An 11889-nucleotide genomic window follows, 5' to 3' on the forward strand; every position below is an offset into this window, starting at 1 on the left:
AAGAATTTCGTCCAAACGAAAACTAGCCAGTACTGGTAACACCTAATCATGCACTGTGTGCCATTTCACGTATTTTAATGTATATATCATCCCAAAGACGGACAATGACCGATTGAAACTATTGGTACAACGTTGCACGATAAATTATTGATTTCCGTGTATACACAGGTTAGGTTATACATATTACATACACTTCGGCGACTGCATCTTACACCGTTCACTATATTATTAACAATATTTGACTATAAACGACGCGCGACGACAGGAAAACGGCTCGATCGAGAATGTTAAGCCGGGCTCACAGTTATTCTGTCATAATTTCGTATCCCAACACTGAGCTCGGCCTGACTCCGGAAATTTCACAATAGATCACGATTGCGAATGACATCACGATTTACGACAGCCAAACGTAATACAAGGCACACCACACGACAGACGGTGTCCGCGTAAAAACTTAGATACGACTGACGACGTGGTTTAACCGGCATGGCGGCTGTAAAGGTCGGTTTCCTTCAGACTGGCTGACTGACGATAGAAATCATCGCGGTTATCCATTTGCGAGTATACCGTAAACGCATCGTGTACCGTGGTCAACGAATTAATATGGTGGTGGTTCGGATGACCGCTGTTCGAAATGTGTGTACATAGGTTGCTTGCATGATACTCTCCATTGACCGATCATAAGAGAAAACAGCGATGGCTGTCGACTGTTCTTTATTACAGGTCTGACTACGGCGCGCGTCGCTCGATCATCAAATGATAATTTTGAGACAGACGATCTTTTTTTCTACCTCTGTTGTAGTATTTGATTACCTATCCATAATTTTTGTCGTTTTCATGTTTTGCGGTGCAACGAATTCTCGAAAAAAAAAAAACGAAATATCTATAAAATTCTAGTAAGGTATCATTGATAAAACTGTTGTAGGTATATGATGTATTTCGAAAATAATTAAGGTTGATTTTTAAAATATTGTTCAAAGAATAAAATGTATTTAATTTATTTTATGTATTTTACATTTACGGTAGAATTAAACTTGGCTTATGAACATTTACAGCTGAGATTATGATTGGGGCAGCATTGATACTCTTTTTAAAACCAATTTAAGATTATGGTACACGCATAATTTTTTGTAACAAATGTATTTTCATTTTTATCTTACCATTAAATATCGTTTTATAATGAACTGACAAATCGTGTAACGAAAGACAGTAAAGTGTTGTGGTCTAGTAATATGGTAGATCTACAGTTTAATATGTTGATCTTTGTGTGGAGAAGAGGATTGGAGATAAAATAGGACTAGGTGAGACAATTCTGAATACATTTATGAAAACTTGTTTAAATTATAAATACATTCAAGTATAATATTTTTTGAATCAATATACATCAGACAACTTTTTCAAATATTTTATTCATTATTATTGTATCAATACATTTTCTCTCTTTTTTTTGTTTATATATATATTCCCCATATTTATATTTATACCCTTTGCAAGTACGGAACTACGCAAGTATAAAATTTGCAATTAAAATATATGCGAATATGTATTATAATATTACATGTACAAAGCGTACAGAAAAAATATCTACAGCCATCTAAAACAGTCATATTTTCAATACATCTACACACTCAGAATTTTTGAATATAATATGTAACTTTACTTGATGCATTATTGTCGGTATTCAATATAGAAAAAAATACGTAAATATAATCTCTGAAAATATATTTTTATACATACTATGTTTTTTTTTAAACTTAAGTTGTTAAATTTATGTAAGTGTGAACTTCAAAACGCATAACTTAAAAAAAAAGTAATGATAAATAAATACATTAAAAAACTACATATTCAAAATATGTGGTCTTGTAGTGGTAGTTAAGTTTATATTATACATATTAACATCAAAGTAATCTATCAACAGTGACCTTTAACTTCACCAAAACATGTAGTACGTAGGTACTTATATTATAATCGCCATATTCGCGGTCTTTGCTCTTCATTGACTACCATGTTATTGTTGTTTGATAGATACCTGGAATTGAACCTAAACTTATTAATTACTGTTCATACAATTCTTATATATATATATATATTCTTTTAAATATTTAATTTTTGTACATAATATAAAACTCAAGACCGTAATCATCTTATTTTCCATCCGTGCAGTATTGCTCACTGTTGTTTCGTCTCAACACATAAGGTACGAGAAATTAACTTTTAATTTTAAATAATGTGAGGAAATTAAAAACTTAATTAATTTTATTAAGTAAAGAGTTTTTCAAAGTAAAAGTAATCTTATACCCAAATAATCAATTGAAAGTTTAAAATATTTTCATCACAACATATGGAAAACTATAAGTTATAAACTTTTTTGAGTAAATTATACGTATCATTGTAGAAAAATGTACTCAGATATACTTAGTTATATATAATTTCTTGAAAGCAACGAGTTATGAGAAATCACTATACTAATTTTACTTATTTAACTAATTTTAATCATCCAGTTCTGAGAAAGTAGGAAAACTTGTTCCATCATTTCGTCTACATAGAGCTTAAATATTTTTGGTTTTTGAAAATTTGACCAATGAAACATATATAGTACTACATTATATACTAAGCCTTTTTCGGAATCTAAATATAAGGGACAAAAACTGTAGAATATGTGTATAATGTAGGTATTAACATGTCACTTATATTAGTATGAAAACATCACAACTTACTATTTTCGTCTAGCTATGTGTACTTTTAATGTATTTAAAACTTATTTTGTGATTACCAGTGGTATATTTACACTTGGAAAATAAATTTTTGTGTGTAAAACACCTTAATTATAAAATACTTGACCAAACCTAACCTATACATATTTTTTTCTTTACTCAAAGTATATAATATAGTTAGCTTAATAAAACCTGAAATTTATGATTATCCATGTTCCTTATAGCACAATAATAATATACAGTCCACTTAATTCATTTTTCTAAATTTTTCTACTTGCTATTTTAATTTAACAGTTTAAATTCAATTTAATAAAATACCACGTGGTTATACAAATAAAAAAAAAAAACAATATACAAATTAATATTATATTAATCGATATCTTTGACTTTTAAACTGTTCAAATGTGTTTATACAGCATCATTTAGGTTAATTTTATTTGCCTCTATTTTTTCTACACTGACTATCAATGAGTCACTTAAGCACTCATCTCCTCTAGGAGACCTAATATATAACTTGACTCTCCTAAGTAAGGAAAAAATCTTTTATTTGAAGCCATATTTATTTATTTTTAAATAAAATATATTAGCACAATACATTTATTCTACTGGACAAATATAAAATATAAAATATATATAATATAAAACACTTAGGTATTATATTTATTGTTAACACGCTAAAGAAGGCGTTTAAAAAAAAATGTGCAAATGTACACCCTGCACCCCTCCTAATGACACCCCTGAAAGTGGTTTTTTTTTTCGTGTCTTATAATATATGTGCACGATGTATCTACCGGCTATGGGTTATGGTTTACCAGAAACATTTGGAAAAATCATACTTTTTATAGCCATTTTTGTTTAAAACTACACAACTTTAAATGACCAAAATACATATTCAGGCAAACAAAACACCGTAGTATTTTATCGCATGTGGTGTGAGCACGATGAATCATAACGATTTTTGTCGTGTTCAAACACAGTGTTTTCAGTATATGCTTAAATAAATCGTTGATGGTATAATATATAATGCATATTATGATATAACATTCATTTCATATTACTTTGATACTTCACAGTCGTTTGTAAATTTACATTTGAGATTTTATCGTCAGCTTAATTTGCATGAATAAAAAAAAACGTATTCGAGAACAATAATTCCAAGTTACTGCAGCTTTTATTTGCGTTCGAATATATTATAATATCTGTGACAATAAGCGGGCGTTCGGTAATTTCAAACGATTTATTATCAAAATGCGTCATTGCATAATATAATATACATTTTACATTGTAATGCATATATCTATATGTACTTGTATAAGTACTTGATACTGATACCTGGTATACTTTATTATAAATATATATATATAAATATATTTCAAACATCGGAAATCGATGTTGTAACTATTTTTACTCAGATCTATCTCAAAATATATTTACTTTGACGTTCAATTCAAAACACAGTTATTACTAATTATATTATATTAACATAATTACTATAGACGAATAGTATTGCGATGCATATAAGTTATATGGAAAATAGTATGAACCTCTGGTATAATGTATACAGTATATTGTATAAATGTATTATATATTATGTGTGCATTGCGCGTTAAGCTTTAGTTCTAAGAATTATTATTTTATTGATGTTAATACCTCGTATATAATATCACTATTATTATAGTAATGTATAAATTATTTTTACAATTTGAAAATTTAGTTACATACTTTGAACGGCAAAGTTTTTATGTTGTATAATTATTAAAATCGTATTTTTTAATGCTATAATAATGACGTAATGATATTGGTTCTTAAATCACTAAAACAATGTAACTACTCGTGTCTCAACAGAAATAAATAAATCTACGAGTATAATTCGCAACATTTATAATAGCACAGATTATAATATATTTGATACTTTTTATCCAACTGTCTTACAGCGACGATGTCGTTTATTATTGATCTTAAACGAAAACGATAAAATTTGTAAAATAATGGTTAAACATTACTTGTGTTAATGTGCGTGTTCACGAGTGTTCATAAATTAAACGCTACAAATGTAAACATTTAACGAGTTAGGTAATAAAATATTGTTGCGTCCTATTATTATACTGGCATAAACTGAATTATAGTTAATTATGATAACACACATTTAGTTCAGTCTTTATTATAACTCCATCTATATTAACCGACTTTACTACTTTATATATTGACAAAGTAGTGAATTAGTGAATCACACCTAAGAGTTCTAGAGTAATCAATATACACGAGTAAAATATATAATAATAGATACACAGAGTCTATTGAGTTCATGTACCGTAAGGTAAAAAAGGAATATATTTATCAGACCATCTCTATAATGGTCGTTCGATAAAAACACGCATTCATCTAGTTCTCTCAAGATGCATCTTTGTATAGTTCATATTATTTTAAGCTATATAATAGAATAATATTATAATATACTATTATAAGTTATAGTAAGTTATAGTTATTGTTTAAAAATAAAAACTACATTTGATAAATTAAATAACGAGCATCTGATGATTTCAAAAAAAATTATTTTAAGTACTTTTATACAGTAGGTATTATAATTTCATATACCGATTTACTGTTTTTCCCACATTTCTTATGGTTGATTAATTTTTAGGCTTATTATTTTATGGTATTTAAAAATAATGGAAGTTGAATACTTCAGAAATAATTATAAAACACAATTAAGTACATTAGAAATCGGCCGACTGAACGATGAAAAAAAAAACGAATTTCAAACTAGTGATACGAAAAAAAGAGGGTAGTTAATTAAAAAAAAAAAAAAAAAGACGCAACTGACATAATCTGCAAGAGAACCGATCATACTTTTTTTATACCGATATATTTATTCTGTTGTACGATTGCAAGTTAAACAAATACAACATTTTGCTCATATCACAATACATTGGCCTTTTTTGCTCAAATTATATTACATACGGCTAGGTGATTCAAAGTGTATTTTTACAGTTTTTTAAATGACAAGATATATTTTGAAATTAAATATTCAAAAACAGAATAAAATTTGGAGTATTCCGATTTATTAAAAGTGAACTCAATCATAGAGTTTTATATTGTTTTGTGTTTTTTATTAACTAAAATATATACATAATATATTGACGTTATATGCCTGTAAAAGAGTATAGAACGGTGCTATTTATAGTACCTCATTAGATTTTCAGAAGTTTACCCACAAATCCTCCTCCAAAAGGTCGTTAACAATTATAAAATATACAAATAATTTTAGATTTCCCTAAATCAAAACATTTTCTTTTCTTACCACAAATTTTTCTCTATTTTGAATATTGAAATTTGATGATAAAACCCCTCTGTAATATAAATTTTAAAGCGTTCATTAATCGTATATTATACAATACAGTCTTAATACATACTCTGCACTATCCTTTACGACTTTGAGATTTTCACCCATTTATTTATTTTTTTTTTGTTTATACAGGTATGATGCGGTATAGCGTGCCCACTTGTAGACCCCTGGGCGAAGAGGGCGATACGTGTCGTCCACACTCCGGTGACGTTCAACCTAAGAACATAACAGTCACTTACCCCGACGGATCGTCTGCCGATCTGTACGTGCATACCATACTGTGCCCATGCGCCACCGGACTCGAGTGCTCGGACGGTATGTCGTGTACCGGGTTGGACGGGGCCGGTAAGCTGCTGTTGCGCGAGGACTACACGGACGTGGATGACCTCAATCACCTGCGACGATGAACAGCCACATTATAGTTGCGATATCCCCATTGCTATATTTTTATTATCTATAATTATTATTATTATTAATTATTATTTTATTGATAAATTGTTTTCTACACTGGCGCAACACTAAAAAAAAAAAATGATTACTGTAATATCATTGTTATAATATACACGTGCCTACTAGTTTTTATAATGCTACCTATGATATAATAATATAATACACGAGTCCTATATAGGTTTACTTTACTGTAATGCAAATAGCGCAATAGACACGTCGTATAGGTGCGCACTCCGCTGCAGATCGTCCGTTATTTCGTTCTGTTAATGTCCTAATCCTGACTTTTACTTTCAATATTTATCAAGTCAATCATATTATCGGCCGTTGTCTGTGTCGTAGATCTACGATTTATATCCACTTAAGGTTTCAACAAAATTGAGAACAAATTTGAATTAAAAAAAAAAAAAAAAAATGAACAATATTTAAACTATTTTATCTTGAAAATGAATAGTACGAACATGTTTTATTAAGCGTAAGCTAAATATTAAGACATGAAAACGATTATCGATGGGAGGAAGAGCATGATGGACGAATTACCTATAGTAAAGATCTAACGAATGAGAGGTATGCGCTGCGTGTGCTTATATGATCTATGCGACTATAATTTAGCCTAAATGTACTGTGCCAATAAACATAATAATTCATAATATTTTCATAGTATTTTCCAAATTTTTCAATAAGATATCTCATAACTTCACAAGAGTCGATATTCGTCGATTGAAATTCAATTTCGAGTTCAACAGTTCAAATGAACACGACCAAACGAATCGGAAAAAAAAATTCTGCAATCTTGATATCGCCATTCCGTAGCCATAATATTATTATTATCGTTGTAAATCGTAATGCTTATATAGTTTTCCATCGTCAATTATTGTGTAACCGTTACTACACTGTGACCGGACGCAGTACATTATAATTATCATACGTGTGCGAACTTCAACGCGATAGACGATAGTTAGTATACGGTACAATAATAATATTATAATATATAATTACACGCGTGGTGTGAACAACGGCCGTAAGGTAGAACCCGTCACCGCGATCACAGTGGCACGTTTTCGATAATTTGACGAATGCGTCAAACAACAAATTATAAATTACTATATTATAGTAACTCATCGTACAAGTATCCCGTAATATTATAATAGGTACAGTAGGTACACGTAAAATAATTATCGTACACCATTGCACCAAAACAAAACGCGCACAACAATATTATTATACCTATTCGTTTTTCACGTAGGTACCTGTCCCGAACTATGTGCGGTTCTATGGATTTCCGCAACGAAAACATAATAATATTTCGGTAGTGTTTACCCGGAATAAAATTTACAGAAACGATTTTAGCTGTGTACACACACGACATACTAACTATATTATAACTATGGAAGTACACTCGGTGTAGTGCTATTTTATAATTTATGTTACAATGTATAAATTGGTATTGTCGTGCGCGCGTTTGGTGCAACACACTGCAAAACTGCAGTTGCATTGTTGTCGGTCGTAATAAAATTCCATGATAATTATTGTTTTGTTTTGTTTTTTTTTTTTTTTTTTTTTTAATGTGTATTAATATTATAAACTATGTACCTACAGCTATAACAGCTATAGTAACTGAAGGCGACGGGTGATTACCTCCATCGTTTATTATCATTATTATTATTTTTATTATTATTATTATTATGTTTATGTGTATGTATTATGTTTGTTCGCACTTTACGGTGTGTAAAACCGATTTTTTTTTTTTTTTTTTTAATAGCATATAAATATAATATTATTATTATACCCATTATAATGTGTATAATGTTATTAATACCAAACGAACAAAAAACGCCTCATCTTGTCTTTTCCGTTTGACGTCCACCACTGTACGCGCGTTCCTCTTCCTATCATTTTTTTTTACGCGTTTGTTTTTTGCACGACGAACTCGACGTCGAAATACGACTTTTTTATGGATCCAGTACGATGGCTATACGGTGATGTAATGTAATTTTATATTATTATTATATTCTACAGAAAATGCCACGTTCGAAGCTCTAAACATTTATGTGTCCGGAGAACAAGTCGTTATTATTATCGTAATAATGTGATACAACTTAAATACAATAATATGTATTATGTACAAAGGTAATATATAGGTTAGAGTTTACACTACGGCGCTCGTGGATATTTGCATTTCGTTTTACGGTACAATCTGAATAATACGATTTGTCGCAACGTAGAAGTTGTTGTGGAGTGTGTGTACTATTCTGTGATCAAGATTTGAAAAATATAATAATAAATGGTCTAAAGATATCACACAGCCCGTGATAAAAACAGACGCACAACTGATATCGTTTATTCGTTTTTAGATAATTTTTAACGTGCAATTAAATAGATAGCCTTTTTAATTTGTTCACCGCCTTTACCGTGGATATTATAAAATAAGAAAATTGAAAAAATAAAAACAAAACAATAAAAGCATTGGGTGAAAGACATTTCAGATTTAATAGCAGCGATGTCTTCATCCGTGATCTAAGATTTAAACATTTGACCGTTTACGTAGATCGTAATGGTACATACTATGTGTGAAGTGAAAATATCGTTTGTGGAAAACATTGTACGACTATGGAGGTTAATCGTTTTATTTGTATGGCGGTGACTTACCGCACCAACACGTTTACAAAGCCCCATTTTATCGTTCTTATTTAAATTTTTAGTAGGTATATTACCAATATATATATACCTCGTGTACTTTCTAAAAGATCACCTGAGAAAACTTGAATTAAAAAAAATAAAATACAAATTGTTTTTATGATTATGTTATACACAACCTGTGCTTGCACATTAATGCAAACTTGGCATATGGGGATTAGCGTGTGCAACAACAAAAAAAAAAAAAAAATGATTGAAAACTCAGGCTGGATAAATCAATGCTGAAATATTGAATATAAAATGCTAAGATATTAGCAGTATAATATTATACTGTTCTATAATATACAAAATATTTGTATTTTTGAACTTTTAAACAGATAATGCATTAAATATCAAATCTATGAAGCTATAATAGTTTGTATAATCACCATATTGTATACAACACGCAATTTCCAAAACCGGTGGGAAAAGTGCAACAGGTACCTGTACCATAAAAAAAATACTGCTTGTGAATAGTTATAATAATTGGGAAATACAATATTATAATTTCTGATTAGTGTGGTACATTTACTAATAATATATAATCGTGCCATACGAAAATCATAAAAGTATTTCTATTCTTTTGTTATATATTTTAAAATAATTTAAAAGTTATAGTTTTCAAAAATATAAATAATTAAAGACTTTTATATACTTAAAATATAACAAACTATAGTTACGTAGTTTACACGTATTATTTATTTACACTAACTGTCTGAGTCAACAGTGATGTATTTTATAGCCCTTAACACCGTTTATAGAAAAACAAAACTCTGCAAATTAAGAAATTCAGGCATATAAATTAAAAATTATACAGAATAATGTGTATCACTAAATATTTCAGCTGAATGACTTTCGATTTAAATGGGGTTTTCAGAAGGTGAAAGAGAGTATTGAAATACACATTTTAAGAATATTTAAAATTTTTAATATTGTTATGCATAATTTACTTTTTTTTATTAAATAGCTATGGTCATTTTTGAAACAGATCCAAGAAGCTACACTATTTAAAAAACAAATAGTATAAATAATAATTTAAAATAATGAAAATTGTTACAATTTACCTACACATCATAATTATAGTAACTTCAATTTTGTCATTTAATAAAAATTAATGTTAATTTACATATTCTTCTTTATGTAAATACAATTAAATATTATTACAACTAAAATTACTTAAAATTTATTTATAATATTCTTTAATTAGTAAAGAAAAATATAAAAAGTACAAATAATAGTTTCTAATCTAAAAAAAAAAAAAAATACTACATAATTATGAAAAAAAAAAAATACATAATTTAACAAACAGGTTGAAATTTTTATTTAAATATATATGTTGGTGTTCCCTTTTTATCTACTAAAATTTTCATTTATATCTTAAATCATTCAGTTGATTTATTTAATACATGAATACTCTTAATGCTCAAATTGCACAAATATAATCTGTTTATAATTTTATTAATTTTCAAAAATTAACAAACTATACTATACAAAATATTTTGAATTTTATATATTTTTTAAGATTTTTAGTTTAAGTTTGAATTTATAACTAAAAAGTGTGTTTGGAATCAAAAAATAATTCATCTCAAAGTGTAGAGCATTGTGTTGCATTGGCTGGAATGTAAAAAAAAAAAAATAATTAAGAGTATTAAAAATTGCTACATGTCTAAATATATTATTGTTATTAACTGATTTTTGTTATATGAAACTTTTTGTGCGATCGTACTAAAAACTATATTCAAAAAATATTACTGTAAAATATTTATTGGTTAGTTCAAAATCTTGAAAAGAATATAACATTTATTAACAGTTAAATTATAAAATAATTAAACTGTTTATCTTCTATTGATAATTTTAGATTTCTTACAGAATTATCAAATATACAGAGATTATCCAGTATGATAAGAACGTTTTAATTATGTTTATAATAAAGTCAACGAATGTTTAAAATGTTTTTGAATTGCATATAGTTTCAAAATTTACATGAATGTCGGAAGGTAAGCCCCAATGTGATTTGGAAATATTCCAATAATATATACAAGATCCTACAGCCAGTCGTGAAGTCTCTTGGATAGAATTAACGGTTGGTTGCTAAGGTTGTGCCACTTAAAATTTCAGGGTCATGACGATCGATCATATAAAAGTAATTGATAATGGTTGAAACTCAACCTATTATTAATTTTATCTTATTTTTCATGTATAAATTTTTTTTTAATTGAATAATTAAGGCAATGAATATTTCACGTTGTACATTTTGTCTTAACGGATTTGTTTTCGTTATTTTTTTTTTCACTAAAATAGAATATTAATAATTAATAAAAAAATAACTACATTTCGTTACACATAAAATATTTTTTAAATAGATTACTTAGAAATAATGTCACAGTAGATATGTTCAAAGTGGCAAAAAGTACCTAAGCCTACTAAGTATTATTGTACGGTTTCACAAATCTGTTTTAATGTTAACACTTCACCTGACAATTTTTTCTACAACGTAAAAATATATTCTGATTAATATTAAAATTTACTTTGTTTTGTAATCTTTAGCCTCCACTCGAGTCTTTTTAGAAGTGAGACTTAGTATTATTATGTGAAATCTAATCGTATTTTTTTACATTAATCACATACAAATCAAAACATTTATAAATGTAGACATTCTTTCGATTCGATATATTAATATTTGATATTCACCAATATTAATTATTA

The 11889-nt window shown here is 28.1% G+C and overlaps 1 protein-coding gene across 1 annotated transcript in view; it reads left to right on the forward strand.

The window, feature by feature from the left end:
• The window catches only part of LOC114122932 (astakine-like), a 47077-nt gene extending 38772 nt beyond the window's left edge, over positions 1–8305 (forward strand). The window contains exon 3 of the mRNA XM_027985739.2: positions 6193–8305. Coding sequence (XP_027841540.2) covers positions 6193–6467 — 275 coding nt within the window. The 3' untranslated portion in view covers positions 6468–8305. The remainder of the gene's footprint in view (positions 1–6192) is intronic.
• The last annotated feature ends 3584 nt before the right edge of the window (positions 8306–11889 follow it).

This window comes from Aphis gossypii, chromosome 2 (genome assembly GCF_020184175.1).
Source record: "Aphis gossypii isolate Hap1 chromosome 2, ASM2018417v2, whole genome shotgun sequence".
In the NCBI taxonomy this organism is placed as follows: Eukaryota; Metazoa; Arthropoda; class Insecta; order Hemiptera; family Aphididae; genus Aphis; species Aphis gossypii.